The sequence below is a fragment of the Hyperolius riggenbachi genome, chromosome 1 (assembly GCF_040937935.1).
Source record: "Hyperolius riggenbachi isolate aHypRig1 chromosome 1, aHypRig1.pri, whole genome shotgun sequence".
Taxonomy (NCBI): Eukaryota; Metazoa; Chordata; class Amphibia; order Anura; family Hyperoliidae; genus Hyperolius; species Hyperolius riggenbachi.
In genome coordinates, this window is record NC_090646.1 from 414,322,000 (window position 1) to 414,338,321 (window position 16,322).

General features: G+C 43.7%; 1 protein-coding gene across 1 annotated transcript in view; it reads right to left on the reverse strand.

The window, feature by feature from the left end:
- Positions 1-1,169: 1,169 nt before the first annotated feature.
- Positions 1,170-16,322, reverse strand: part of PTAR1 (protein prenyltransferase alpha subunit repeat containing 1) — a 55,005-nt gene continuing 39,852 nt past the window's right edge. Inside the window, exons 6-7 of the mRNA XM_068236241.1 lie at positions 10,151-10,422; positions 1,170-2,008 (exon numbers count right to left, since the gene is read on the reverse strand). Of these exons, the coding sequence (XP_068092342.1) occupies positions 1,654-2,008; positions 10,151-10,422 (627 nt within the window). The 3' untranslated portion in view covers positions 1,170-1,653. The remainder of the gene's footprint in view (positions 2,009-10,150; positions 10,423-16,322) is intronic.

Sequence of the window (16,322 nt, forward strand, 5' to 3'; positions counted from 1 at the left end):
TAGATCATCAGAGAGTCCTGATGGCTGATATTGTGGTGAAACCCCTCCCACAGTGTAATGTCAGTGTACTGTCTGCAAACCTTGTAGCATGGTGGGAAATTTCCAACTGCCAAGCAACCAGTATCTCCCGCTGTGTATATGTATAGCCATTGAAAAAAAAAACAAAAAACAACCTTTTAAGCTGGCCATACACCGGCCCGATTTTCCGCCGTTTCAACAGCAGATTCGATCACTGGGATCGAATCTGCTGTCAATCGTTCGCGCTACACGCCGAATTTCGATCCATTCCGTCCGATCCCGTCGATCGCGCTGTGCGGAAAATAACCGTCGATCGCCCGCGGGTAAAGAGCGCATCGCTAGCGGCTTTCGAGTGCCCGATGACCGACGCAATAGAGCCGCAATACATTACCTGCTATGCCGGCGCGACTCCCGGGTCTCCGCTCTTTTTCTCCGCTCTGATCTGGTCTCCGGCATGCTTCCCTTCTTCCTGTCCCGGCAGGAAGTTTAAACAGTAAAGGGCGCTCTACTGTTTAAACTTCCCCCAGACAGGAAGAAGGGAAGCATGCCGGAGACCAGACCAGACCGGAAAAGAAGAGCGGAGACCCGGGAGTCGCGCCGGCGGAGCAGGTAATGTATGCGGGATGGGGGGAAGCGGCGGCAGCACCACCACCACCACAGATTGTGAACGGTTTCAGGCTGAAATCGGTTCACAATCTGTTTGCAGTAAAGGTAGCCATACGATCCCTCTCTGATCAGATTCGATCAGATAGGGATCTGTCTGTTGGTCGAATCTAATGGCAAATCGACCAGTGTATGGCTACCTTTAGCCTGTCGCATTGTTTGGGGTGTGGTTATAGATAATAGCAGTTGGTGCTGTCTGCTAGTAGTAAAGAGGATTGTGTGCTGGCTGATTGTAGATCAAACAAGATGAACAAATTACATGGCGAATATCAATTATTTCTTGATTTCTCTTCTATTTAACGCCTCACTTTGCAGTGCATTCATTTTTTTTTTTTTACCCTTTTATTGCTAAAGTTCCTCTTTAAGCGTTCAGTGTTGGGGTGGCACCCGTCCCATACATGTATATCTGAGAGGACAGCAGCCACCTACCTCCTAGATGTCACATGCCACCATTTTTACCTATTAATGAAGGAACACATACTACAATCAAAGGCTTTGTATCAGGTTTTATTACATTAAAATAAAAGGGCAGGACACAGTACTGTGAAACAGAACAATGTTTTACCCAAATCTAAGACTTTAAGTAAACCAGGATGGAAAAGAAAAAAAACCGCCATTCTCAGTTAAAAATTCTCAAGTAGCCATCTTCTATAACCCTCCCATCCCAAACATGCTTACTGTTAAACAACTAAATACAGATTTACTTGTAACAATGAACTGAAATGACACTGGAATATTGTAAAGTTCATGAACAGATGCAGCATTAAAAGAGTCAGTTTTTGTCTTCTGTGTTACAGAAATAGAGCAAAACATAAAACACAGTAGGGTGTGGTGACTGAAAAAAATAAATTAAAAATAATAATATTCCTGTAGAGTCTTTATTAGAAGCACATGGTTCCGAAAATGTGTAACCATGGCAAATCACTGCTAAATAAAATATTGCACCATAAGTAATCTGTAAATCTTGGTTTGTTAGTGACCTAGCAATGATAGCAGCCATTTTCGGTAAGAAGCAGCAAACCTGCACTGCTCAGTATTTCTACACATTGACAAGAGACAACTGATGAACCTGAGCTCAGATTCATATATAAGAGAGTCCTGGACAGGGGTACGCTTTAGCCGTTTGGTGTCTTGAGTATAGCGTGGCTTGTTTGTGTCACAGATTACATCAACATCCATAGTGTTGGTGGGTAAACCCAGAAAACCGGGGCCGGTATGGGATCCACTTCCAGGCGTGAGAACAGCGTCATCCAGACTCGGGACTTGCGCTGTTGCGGAGAAAGATTGTTCATTGTGCAGTTGATTGATCAAGCCAAGAATCTGACGTCTACAAGAAAACACATACATGTTAGAAGCGGTAAGGCATTTCTCTTACAATGCACAGAAGTAAAGATGACCAGTAAACCGTAAAGTTTTCCAAGCTGATGCAAAATTTGCAATTGTATGCGGCCAATTTTAAATTGGTCCAACTTCAATCTGCATACAACGGGCAACCAGATTTGCATCAACTCTATTAGTAGATCATTGATCATCTCTCTAAGATGTGCTCAGCTTAACGGAACGGAAACGTATGCACACCACCCCTTGCTGACCACTCCATGCCGATTGGCGTGAACGCTGCGGCAGCCCCAGGACCACTCCACGGCTAATTGGCGGGCAGTCCTGGGGCGGGGTTTTGCAGGAGATCTAACGTGCATCGGCGCACATCTCCGCTTGAATGACGGAGGTCCGCTCCACCATTAGTCTCCCAGCAGTGATCGCCGCTAGGAGACTGCTAGACGTCTATTTACACCGTACGCCGCAGCGATCTACGGCAGCGATGTACTGGGGACAGCCGGGTGACACGGCTGTCCCCTCTGGAGGCTCCGGACGTGATCGGCTCTCATAGGTTGGGGAGAGGGAGGGTGTGGAAATAAAGAAGAAAAAAAATAGTATTTATTGTAAAAAAAACCAAAACAAATAAACCACACTTCAAAAAAACATCCCAGTAATGATCACAGCCCACCAACAGAGAGCTCTGTTGGTGGGAAGAAATGGGGGAGGGGAAATCCCTTGTGTGCTGAGTTGTACGGCCCTGCAGCGAGGCCTTAAAGCTGCAGTGGCCTATTTTGTAAACAATTGCCTGGTCACTGGGGGGGGGGGGGCTGTTTAAGCCCGTGGTCCTTAACCAGAGACGAAGCACCCTGGTATTTTACCATATATATCAATGGGAACATGACAGTGAACACTTACTCTGCTATTTGTTTCATTCTTCACTGGTCACTCTGCCTGTTATCAGCTCTGATTAGAATCCCCGACTGAGCATTCAGTCTAGCTTTGCCCTACATGATTTTTTCAAGCCCAAGTCTGCCCCTTGTGTCTTGAAAATAAATCACAGAAGACTGACTCCGCTATAATCATTACTTGGCAAAGCTAGACTGAATGCTTAGTCAGGGATTCTTATCAGAGCTGATAACAGGAAACACGCATTGTTTAAAAAAAATATAAAATGGCATCCTCATGTTCCCTTTAAGGTTCCCTTTAAGGTGCGTACACACAGTCAATCTTTATTGCCCAATTTTACTATTGTGTGGTATGAGAGCTTACCTACATGATCTGTTCATAGTACAGTAGAATCTCATTATAATAAACTCAGTCCTCGGGTTCCAGCAAATGCGTCTGTGTAAACGTACAATGTCTGACCAATTCTGATATAGTAAACTACTTTTCCTGGCACCTTGGAGTTTACTATAAAGGGTTTCCACTGTATTCAAAATCTGTTGGCCCTAATACATGTCGTACAAGTGATAAGATTGGTTAATCAAGATTGGATGTGTGTACCAGGCTATTAGTGTCAGTGACATAGGAAAAATATATATATACATTATAATATGTGCGTGCGTGTGTGTTCACTTTGAGAAGTATTGGTGAGCATTCAGACGTATTGCAAGTGTAGTTCTACACTAGTTTATTAGCTGTAATATTTCAATTCAGAGTGCTTCCCTAAAGTTCAGGGAAACAAAAAAAGCTAACAGCAGCGAGGACACCCAGAAGTCATTTTACGGTTCCCACAAGCCCTGCTACAGTGGCTGTGATGCCGGCGGCAGGTTCCAGGAATAAACTGACTGTTGTGCGCTAGCAGACACAACTGGTTGCACTGGCTGCATTGTCAGAGCAGTGAGCTGGGAATGATTGCTGCAGAGCTGCTGGGGAGCCATCTGCTTACACAGATAACGATAACTTTTCAATGTTAATGCCCAGCTAACATTGAGAACATTGGCAGAACAATAAATTGTAAGGCTGTGAACTCTTTCACTACTGGAATATGCTGCAGTGGCCAGAAGGATGTTAAGATTTACAGGTTTGTTTATCAGTGGAGACTACAGTGCTGCCAGAGCTGTATTTCTTTCTAGGTCCACCATTGATCTACATAAATAGTTCTTCACATTGAAAGAGCACCTGTTACAAAAGCTCTAGCCTGATTAGATCTATTTAACACATCAAGAGACATTTATTGGAAAGAAGGGGTTATCTGAAAATCTCAGGATTAATTTTGGTCATTTTATTACATACATTGACAAATATTCTTGCTTTTGATTTTATCTATAGGTGTAATAAATCAATAAAAAGAACACATTAACTACTTTATGACCGCTTCACGCCAACAGGCATAGCCGCGGCGGCAGCCCCAGGACCGCCTAACGTCAATTGGCGTCAAGTCCTGGAGCTGCAGTTTCCCAGGGAACGGCCACGTGCATGCGCGATCGTTCCCTGCCACCGACTGCAGCTAGCAGGCTGCTTGTAAACTTAAGGGGAAAGAAATCCCCTTTGTTTACATGCGTACAGCGCTGCGGTCTCCAGCAGCGCTGTAAGAGATTGGCGATCCCCAGCCTCTGATTGGCCGGGGATCGCTGTCCTCATAGGCTGATGTCTATGAGAGGCGGAGAGCAGGACAAATTGCCGTCCTGCTTAATTCTTCAGGCATAGGGGAGGAAGGAAGGAGAGGGAGGGGGACGGCGGCAATGAGAGCCTCTGAGGCTAAAGAAAAAAAGCGGCGTGGATCAGGGGGTTGGCCCTAGAGCTGCGCAGCCGCACTCGCGGCTGTGCGGACTGCGCAGCCGCCGCCAGCCATATTGGCAGAGGCTGGAGAGCCCGACCCGGGCCGTGCGGTCGTGACCGGCCGGGGGGCTATTGAGCGGCGGGGACCCGGCGGAACGACACGGAGAGCGCGGACGGCGTCCTCTGTGACTTTTAAAAAGATGCAGGTACTTAACTTTTTTTTTTTTATAGTTTGGCCTCGTAAGTCCTTTAAAGTGAATGGGAACAGTTATTTTAAGGGTTTTACTATAGAGGACCACTTACCTCATTGTCCTCTCATGCTCTGTGCCCATTTTGCTGCTCTTTCTGCAGCCTGACCCCCAAAAATCACAGGTTTTTTTTATCTGACCAGTTCGGTCGAATATTTCAACACGAGAGAGGAGGCAGAGCTGATTTCCCCTGCTCTGTCACTCCTCCGTGATGCGCGGCCATCTCCTCTCCTTTCTCCACCCCTCTGAGTCGCGTTCATGATGATGCGCGGCTCCCCTGCTCTCACTCCAAGAGCGAGCATCGCTGCAGCCAGATACTGATGCACGGCTCCCCGCTATCACAGAGTGCACTCAGTGACAATACAGGCAGCGCTCACGGCAGTGCACCCGAAATTTCTTTCTCTCGCGCTATTTTATCAGCACTTGAGAGTATGAGAAAAGAAGAGGCTGCCGACCTGGAAGACAAAGCCAAAGGTCAGCAGCCATCTTGGAATTATAAGCCATCGATTTGGGCCAATATTTACCGATCCAGGGGCGGGGGAGCGGCGAAAATGACACAAGGTAAAAATATTTTACATTTGCAACACATCCATGTTATTTAAGAAAAAAAATAAAAAATGCTTCCCAATGGCTTTAAGTGGTTAACAGGAATGCTCATCCGGATTCCGGATATCCGGATAACCCAGATATCCAAACTTTTTTCAGCTATCTGATTCAGATTCCGGATTTTTTTTTAAATCCGGATAGCCATCTGCGGATATTTGGTCGCATACCCGGATATCCTGATCCGAATACTGTAACTAAGGAGATGACATCATTGAGCCAATCAGAGGGCTCCCAGCAGAAGCACTAGCAACCAATCACAGAAGGGGACCTTAGCCAGCCCCCCTGTATAATAAGGAGGGCTGCCATGATGAGACATATCGTCCTAGCTTGCTGAATGCTCACTGAGAGACATGCTCCAGTGCTGCTGGCCTAGCAAGGGCTGTACACAGTGATAAACCTAAAGCTGTTCAGTGATTAACCCCTTCACTATCACTACACTATTGTTGTAATGTTAATTAGCTTGATTTCATTGTGTGACAGTCAGAGTGTGTGCTGTGCTGCTGGTGTGTGTGTGTGTGTGTGTGTGTGTGTGTGTGTGTGTGTGTGTGTTGCTGGTGTGCATGTGCGTGTGTGTGTGTTGCCCAGCTATGACCTTAGCTAGCTACAGTATAGTTAGGTTAGGGATAAGGGAATAGGAATACTGCAGTCAGTGCTAGTAGTTGTTAGAGTAGTAGTACTACTGTGTTAACTTTCTACAGAACTGCTGTGCTGTGAGCAGTGACAGTGTGCACTAGTGTTTTCTCCTCTGCTGTCTGACTGTCACTCGGCACGTTGCACGTGCCAAGTGCCACGTCCGGCATGCTCCTGGCACATGTTACACCTGCTGCATTGCTCGGCTCCTGCTGCCTGTGCAGCTCCCACCGCCAGGGTGCCACAGGCCACTGATACCACCTATATTTAATCCGAAACACAATTGCTGCGTAATTTTTTGGGAGGTGTCTTGGCTGAAAACGGTCATGTACCAGTTGTGCGGTTGGACTTTGGACACAATGTGGGCTGCACGGCTGCTGTCTGGAACCTAGTCCTGATGTTATTGACAGCCATTTTTTTTTTAGAGTTTCCCTTTAAAACACGTGATGCTACATGCCTCATTTACCCTAAAACCGTTTTAGAAGCAATTTAAAGCCCACTTCCGGTTTTTCTATTCGGATATCCGAATCCACCTGGATAATACGTTCGGATATCTGCATGAACGCGGATATCTGAAAGTTCGGATTCGGATATCCAATCCGGATATCTGGGTATCCGGATTCGGATCAATTAGGATTTTGAAAAGGGGTATCCAAACACCCCTGGTTGTTAATACCAAACTGGAACTATTAACTATCGTCTTCACATACATTGTGTCTGAAAGGAATGCTCTGAGCAACCTGCAAGCATGAAATGTAAAGCACTGCAAGGGGAAAGAAATAGAAGAGAAATGGACAGCAGATCCATTTGCATTGGACAGGTTTGAACGAATCCTATACTTAAAGGGAACCTAAACTGAGAAGGATGTGGAGATTTCCTTTTAAAACAATACCAGTTGCCTGACTCTCCTACTGATCAATTTGCTGCAGTAGTATCTGGATCTCACACCTGAAACAGGCATGCAGCTAATCCAGTCTGACTTCAGTCAGAGCTGAAACATCCACATCCCTCTCAGTTTAGGATCCCTTTAAAAGACAACTGTAATGAGAAGGAGGCTGCCATATTTATTTCCTTTTTAACAATACCAGTTGCCTGGCTATCCTGCTGAGCATCTCCCTCAAATACTTTTAGCCATAGACCCTGAACAAGCATGCAGCAGATTTCTGACATTATTGGCAGATCTGACAAGATTAGCTGCATGCTTGTTTCTGGTGCGAGATTTAAACAAGACTGCAGTCACATAAATCAGCAGGGCTGCCAGGCAACTAGTATTGTTTAAACTGAATTAAATAAGGCAGCCTCTGTATCCATCTCAACACAGTTGTCTTAACATAAGACCCTGACACCCCCCCCCCCCCCCCCCCCACACACACACACACACATGTCCATTGATGCACTGATCTTTGATTCGGTAAACAGAACTATTATCAAATCAGTGTGAATCAGGCCTTAGGGGGCATTTTACACTGCTGCTTGTGCTTCCGCCAGCAATCTCGCTGCGGTGTGTACACCCAAGCAGCATTTTAGCATTTTCCACTAGCTCCAATTGCGCCATTTACCCGTCGGAAACAGAGTGTGATCGCAGCGAGAATCACGCAGCCCAACGTTTGCGTGAGGGTAAAAAGCGATGCGCACTAGTGGGAAATTAGTGGGAAAAACAGCTATGATCCACATTTTGAAGCAGATCGATGCCAGTGAAAAAGTGCAGAATAAGGATGGATTTGGTATTAGGTTACGATTACACACACTCCTTATGCCAGTAAAATACCAGCAGGCAAACTCCTTTGACCAACTGTCATTTTCAGACTTGGCCATAGACACTGCAGATTATAAACTTTTTGCGTGACCGGTTTGAAGGTTTACTCATTCTCCTTGGCATCTGTACATGATTATGTCTACAGGAAGCTACCAACACACGTGCATGCTGAAACAGAATATCTTCATCTGTTAATAATGGATTTATCTCACAGCATACATATAACTCACCAGCTTTCCGTAGCCATATTAAGGTTACCACAGACCAGAGAAAATAGAAGATTTATAAACTTCAAAACCAAAATTATTTTTGTAATATATATTTTGTCAGTATATACAGTGACTGTAGTTCTTGTTTCAATAACTGAGGGATAACAGTGCTTAAAGGGAATGTCCAGGCTTCATAAAGGGGGGAAAAAAAAAAAAGAGGAGGATCTACTTACCTAGAGCTTCCTCCAGCCCCTGGTAGCTAACATGTCCCACACCGCATCTCCGCTCTCAGCCGCTGGCCCAGGATCCCCGCCAGTGCAGAGGTAGACCTCGCGAGGTTGTCCTCTCCTGCGCCGCTGTCAATTAAGTCCTCATTGTCCGGAGTGTACGGCGCAGGCGCAGTCGTTCTGCGCCTGTGCAGTACACTCCGGACAACGTGGACTTGATTGACAGCTGTGAAGTAGAGGACGACCTCGTGAGGTCGGGAAACAGCAGATGAGAGTGGACTTGCAACGAGGGACATGTCGTAGATTTTTTTTGTTTGTTTGTTTGTTTGTTTTTTGTAACGGAGCCTGGACATTCCCTTTAAGGTCTATTAATACAGTAGTTGCATGTTCCACCCTATTTCACATTAGTTTTGAAAGTTCAAAAACGGTTGGTGCACTGTCCTACTGAACTTGATTTTTCAGATTTCTCAGGCTAGATATGACAAGAGAATAAAAAGCGAAGGCTCGATTCAAACTTTTATCAGTGTTCTGCATATATTTTTTTACGTATGTGTTTTCTGACAGTGCTACATTGCGGTCAGTTTTCTGCATGTGAAAAAACACATTCAAGTATGAACTAGCCTATTGATTAACACTGGCTCTTAGTTTTCCTATGCAGAACATGCACAGAAAAAAAATAGACAAGTGTGAAAGGACAGTAACAAGACTAATAAGGCCTAGATTTAGCAAAAATGATCTGCTAAAAATGGTAGTGAGATTCTGAAACCCTCCCAAGGGTACACAGGAGCTTAGCTACGGCTGCCGATCAAAGTGATCAAAACGGCTGGAAAAAAAATAAATCGATAAATGTGGGCTTAGCTTACGGCAAGGTTTACACATATCGCGAAAAACGGAACTTTTTTTGTATGCATTTTTTCATGTTCAAATTCACGTTCGTATTTGAATTTTCACTTTTCTTATTGCAGCTAATGAAAGTCAAATTGGAATTCACATATGATAAGCAAACGTGTGCTGTAAGATGTGTTTTTTGCATATATGAAACCAGCAAGCGCAATTTTGCTAATTTTAGCAGAAGTGCAATTCTCCACTGACTTTCATTAGATGTGTGGCAAACTTGTTTTTGCACATGAGCAATCTGCATGCAAATTTTAATAAGAGTGAACCCCGCCTAAGGGCTGGTTCGCATGGGCGACTGCTGGGCGTTACGCGACATCTCGGTCAAATGCTTTTACAAAAAAGCATTGGATGGTTTTTAATGACTTTCTGCGGCAATCAGCACTTTTCAACTCCGCAGGGAGGCAGGGAGATGCGACGGTTAAGTGACCCTGGAAGCTGCAGGTCGCTTCAAAGGCGGATGAAACACAGGTAAAAAAAATAAATAAATAAATCGGAAATTAAACGCTGTGTTCGCACAAAGAACCGTAAAAGTACAAGTGCTGCCATTCACTTGAATGGGTAGAGCTGAACAGACGCGTGTCTCGGCCGGCGGTAAATGACCCACAATCAATTGTGGGAACCTGCCCATCAATTCATGAGAGACAAGAACTTGATGACCTCTGCATTAGCACTTTTTCCTAGATTCCAGCATCCTTCAATAGTACAAACAAATTGTGATGGTTCCATGATTGCAACGCTAATAACGCTAATAACTAATAGACAAGACGGCTAGGTCTCTTTAGTTACATTCCTGTATTTATAACCAATACATACATACATATAGTAAAAAAAAAACTAAAAAACAAACTGCCATCTTACCTGTGGCACCAAAGTGCTTCATGCCCTGGATAGGTTTCGATTAGATCTCTGCTAAGTTCCATTTCTTCTTCAATTAAGAGAGGGACATCAAGCCGTGGGCCCTCTTCTTCCCTGGGCAGACAGGGGCTCCCCGACACAGCAGCACTATCAGAGTCTGTTTGTGCTTTAGCCAGCAAAGACTTCAGCAAGAACTGACGGTAATGGAATCCACTGTGATCTGAGACGTGCATAGAGACCCAGTGTTTGGTGGAAGACAACTCATCTACGAGGAGCTAAAAGGAAGGAAAATACAATTATTGTTTATCAGAACAGACATTTAATTATGAGAGATAAATATAGGATGGAACGGAAATCAAAACAGTTGTCTTATTCAGACACATGCTGAGAACAATTAGGAATCTGAAAACACACATTGGCATCTACTCTATATCTTCTTAGAATTGAAGACAAAAAAAACCCTATGAAGCCAACATACCACAAATAAAATAACCCTCAATTAGAGCAGCCAAGCTGCATTTTTTGTCATTTGTAGGCTACTCCAGCATCTTTAAACAGTATCGTAATGTGCAAAATACAAACAGGGAGAAGCAAAAGATGAAAAATGTTCTGGATCGCATATATACAGAGAGATGAAGCAGGTAATTTGTGCGCTGCCAGTGCTTCAGTAAAATGTGCACTGCATTAACTGTTGCTATAGCAGCACCCAGGAGGAAATTTGGGCGCTGGCGATATCCAATAAAAAACGTAATTAGGCGGCGCTAACATTGGCGACCACGGGTTAGACATCAACAGAATAAAGTGAAAATAGGGTTAGGTTTAGCGGTAAAATAATCGTTAAAAATGACAGATATACTACTATCGTACTACCCAATTGGCCAACAGAAGGATATTGAAAATTTTACTGATATTCTACTGGTGGCTTTCCTTGGTATCCAAATTACTACAAATCCCTTCATTAGAAGTGTTCGAGAGAGGAAAAGAGGAAGAAGTAGAGATAGATTTTATTCACGTACATTGCAACAGTTCTAATTTGATGCCACCAAAATACTGATGCAACAATACTTAAGGACACCACCTGTAAAAAAAAAAAAAAATGGAGTGTCATGACTATTCGTGTGATCACACCTCTAATGACCGGTACATACCATGCAATTTCCCATCAGATAGATGGGTCAAATCGATTATTTCCGACAGGTACGACCGGATATCGATTGTTTTTCTGATCAATTTTCTGATCTTTTCTATACAAAATCGTTCAGAAAAAAAAATGGAAATCAGATTGGATCTGTCAGAAATAACGGATTTGACCAGTCTATCTGATAGGAAATTGCATGGTGTTTACCAGGCGTAAGTTTCAACTTAATGAAAACTTATGGGCAAACGATATGTACATCTTAAGCCATTGCATCAAAAAATTCCTGTTACAAGCGACTGAACAGTACTGTAATGTACGACATTAACCACTGGCTGCAAACTAAAATAGAACAGTAATTCTCAATATTATAAGATACCGTATTTTTCGGACTATAAGACGCTCCTGACCATAAGACGCACATAGGTTTAGAGGGCAAAAAAAAAATTATATATATATATATATATATATATATATATATATATATATATATATATATATATATATATATATATATATATACACATATACATACATACATACATACATACACGCACACACACATCAGACCATAGTCTTTTGAAAATGAAAGATCACAGACCAATTTTACCTGCAAATTGCATTCATAGTCTATGAGATCTGCAGATCACCATACACACCTTGTTTAACTGACATTCATCTGCAGATCAGACAATCATCTGCAGATCTGAAAATCCATCCTGGTGGATCTCATCTGCAGATGAATGTCTGTTAAACAAGGTGTGTATGATGATCTGCAGATCTCATAGACTATGAATGCATTTTGCAGGAACGGATCTTTGGCAGGAACAGATCTTTTGCAGATACTGATCTTTTGAATGTCTACAGCATCTTTGTGTGCAGCATCTTGCAAAGATTTCTGTCTGATGGGGAGTTCAGCTCCATAGAATAGACTGTGTAGGTGTGGCTCTCATACTACATGGAAGGGGGTAAAATTGGTCTGTGATCTTTCATTTTCAAAAGACTATGGTCTGATGTGTGTATGAGCCTTAAAGCCTGGTGCATCTATGGTCCAGGGGGTCTTCTAGATGTTCTCCCCCCCCCATTTATTGTGCCATTGTCCTGTCCCCCCTTGTGACCTCCCCCTTCCTCCCTTTGTATCCGCCTTGTGGCCTCCTCTTGTCCCATTTTGTATCCCCCTTCTCTCTACTCGTGGCCTCCTCTTGCCCCCCCCCTTGTGGTCTACTACTGCCCTCCCCCTTGTAGTCTTCTTCCACCCCCCTTGTGTCATCCTCCTGTCCCCCCTTGTGTCATCATCCTGTCATCCTTCTGTCCCTCCTCATTGCGGCGGGTCGGCGACTCCTATCGGTAGGCGATCTTATGTCGGGGACTCCCTGCATTTGGACTATAAGACGCAGGAACTTTATAGTCTTCTAGTCTGGAAAATACGATAACTCTTATAGCACTGATGCATGACACAGTTTTCTAAAAAAAAATTATTTAAATGTAATTTAACTTGTCCAACTGCTGATTTAGATTCACACTGTAAATGTGTGTGTAATGGAATGGGCACTGCGTGCATTCTAACGGTGTTTCTCAACATTTTATTGGTATGTACCCCTTTTAAAACCCTGTACTCACCAAGTACCGCCTAGTGTAATAGGAATTATCACAAGTACCCCTTGACAAATATATATATTTAATTGTAGTACATGATAATTGCTTCTAAACCATTTCCAAGCATCTACTATTGCTTTTAATTAGCTAAAATACTAATTTGGTGTTTAAATAAGATTAATTTTTTTTTTAAATAAGATTAATAATTAACCGCCTTGTGCGGGTATTATCTCAACTAAATGTCAATTCATAAAGATTAGAGCAGGCGGTATTGGGACGGAGAATATCGCTTGCTTTGAAGAGGCGATAAGGATGCGGATAACAGCAAGTTAATGGAGACAGACCTCCCAGGCAGCAGCAGTGAGAGCAGAACAAAAAAGGCTTTCCAGAATACCCCAGGCTGTGTTTTTTTTAACCTCTTGGGTACCTGTTTTCATACTTTTTTTTTTTTTACATCAGAAAGCCTGCATGTGTAACATTTCTTGGAGTTCTTCTAAGCTGTGGCAATTAAATAGATTGTTTCGAAAGACTAATAAACAGATTCAGCGCAGATTCAGGGCAAACAGAGGCAGTTTTAAAAAAAATGCACATCTAAAGGGAAGTTGGGGCTGCCTCTTATTGTAACGCAGGAGAAAATATATAAACTCAGGCAGCTTCTCATTTTACTGCCAGCCATTGTTCGGGAAAGTACCAAACTTCTATCGCAGTGATGGCTAACCTTTCAGAGGCCGAGTGCCCAAACTGTGACCTACCATCGACTTATTTATCTCCGAGTGCCAATGGGGGGGGGGGGGGTTTGCGGTGCGCGAAAAATGGGCGTGACCATGATATTGTATGGGCGGAGCTAACATAATGATGTATCAGCGAGGCATAAGAAAGCAGTGTTTTCCGCCATGATGTGGTGAAACGAGGATTCGCATCATGGGTGTGCAGAAACTGTGTGATGCTATTTATACCCGCCGTAACCCCAAAGCAGCAAATATAGCCAACTATGACCATTAAGGGCTCATTCATACTATTTGCTGCGCTGTCAGTTTTGACGCAACGCACATAATGTAAGATTCATATGGTAACATGAAAGTCAATAGACTTCCATGTTACCATTCACACTACAGGTGTGCGTTCCCATGCGTTACGTTGTAACGCATCTGGGAACATTTTAACGCACAACGCATACATTTCCCCGATGGGTACAGCTGCCGACGTCCACGCTTTAGCGCACCACAACGTGCATTCCGTGCAATCACTGTGCGTTGGCAGCGCATGCATGAAATCGCATTCGTGCATACGTTCTGTAGTGTGAATGAGCCCTTAATAATAAATGCAGCAACAGTTACCTCAGACACCAGAAAATAAACGCAATGTGTGCAACATTTCAGCAGAAAATCATGCAATGTGGGCCACATTTCACCAGAACACAAACGCAGTGGGCCACATTTCACCAGAAAACAAACGCAGCGGGCAGCATTTCACCAGAAAACAAACGCACTGGGCCACATTTCACCAGAAAACAAACGCAGCAGGCAGCATTTCACCAGAAAACAAATGCACTGGGCCACATTTCACCAGAAAACAAATGCACTGGGCCACATTTCACCAGAAAACAAATGCACTGGGCCACATTTCACCAGAAAACAAACGCAGCAGGCAGCATTTCACCAGAAAACAAACGCAGTGGGCCACATTTCACCAGAAAACAAACACAGTGGGCAGCATGTCACAGGACATAAACACAATGTGACAAAACATTTTACCAGAAAATAACACAGTGGGCCGCATTTTACCTGCAAAAAAAGGGATGTACTCACCTGACAGAAGTCTTCTCTCTCGGCTGGGCTCTGGCGCGCATCTCCCCCGGACGTTCCTCCTGCAGTCTCCCACGCTGCCGCTGACAGGCAGAGTGCAGGGCTACGGGAAGATGGCGCCCGAAGCCCTGTACTGGAGACACAAATATTCTCCAGTACAGGGCTTCGGCAGCCATCTTGCTGTAGCCCTACTCTGCCTCCTGGGAGACTGCGGGGCTGCGGGCTATGAACTGGCGCGGCGGCGTCTAGTAGACGCTGCGGCCAGTCCGTTAGCAGCGGTGGCGTGCCATAGGTTTTTTGCCATAGGTTCGCCACCGCTGTTCTATCGCAACTGTAAACATTTTTATGAATTCGCACACAGAAGTCTAAAATACCGAATGCGGTATTTTCCCGCACATTTTTTTTTACCGAGCATACTTTAATGAATGATAGCCAAATATATCAAAAGCCAAGTCTACAGAATGTGCACATATTTGAACACGTTATGTAGAAGGTTATTGAATGCAGGGAGTTTGCATTGTAACAAATTGTGTTATTCAGAGGGTTCATATGCAGATTTATTCAGCAATGTTATACATATAGCGTGTATGCACCCTAAGGCTAGGTCCACACTAGACACTGTTGCAGGACGGACACTGCAGTCCGGATCAGGGGAAGATTAGGGGAAGTACCACCGTACTGCAAACTGATGAAAGTGCATCAGTTTTGCATCAGTTTCCGTTCAGTTTTTCCCTGACAGAAAACGTCTCCATCATTAGGAAGGAGTGGGAGGATTTTTTTGGGCCAATCATAAAGCTCAGGCTATCCATTTTCACATCAGTTTTTTGCCTGTGGAGCTGGAGATGCGTTTTCTCATTGCTTTTCACTACCCCTGCGTGTATCCGTGGTCCTGATCCGTTGCGTGAAAATGCAGCAGATCCGGACCTTCCGTTCAGGTTTTGAAAACGGGTCCCCGCAAACGCAGACGGATCCGTTTTTTACTTGGGTGAGGCTGGCTGCTATTTTGAACATTAGTATCCGGGACTCCGTTTTTCATCAGGTTTGAAAAACGCAGCCCCGGATAAGTTTCCGGACCTAGTGTGGACCAGGCCTTAGTCAAAAGGTGATCAGGCAGCACCATACATTTTTGTCAAGCTGACAGGTTGTTGGTTGTAGAGCGACAGCCTTTAGTCTTTACAGCTGCCAAAAATGCATCATCTCCTTCCACTGACATCACCTGCCAGCAGTAAAAATGTCACCATATGATAAATGTCACAATGTAAATCAAGGAGAGGAAAGATTTTACAATCGGCAAACAATGACTAAATCATTTATACATAATTATTGTAAAAAATTAAGCACTTTTGTTCATAACGTTATTTTCACTGGAGTTCCTCTTTAAGTTGATAGTTATCAGGCATTCTTGAATCTACCCAAACACATTTAGTCTTGATTTTTTTCAGGACAAATAGGACTTTCTTTTGGTACCATGTAATTATAATAAATCTGTAATTTGCTTGTTAAAGAGAATATAAGCTGGAATTTTCAGAATTTTTCAACCAATGTACCATATGTTCTCTATGCAAAAATGCCAACATTATGTAGATTATTTTAGGTACACTGCAGGAGCACTAAATAGAAGTGAAAATTAAGATGTTAA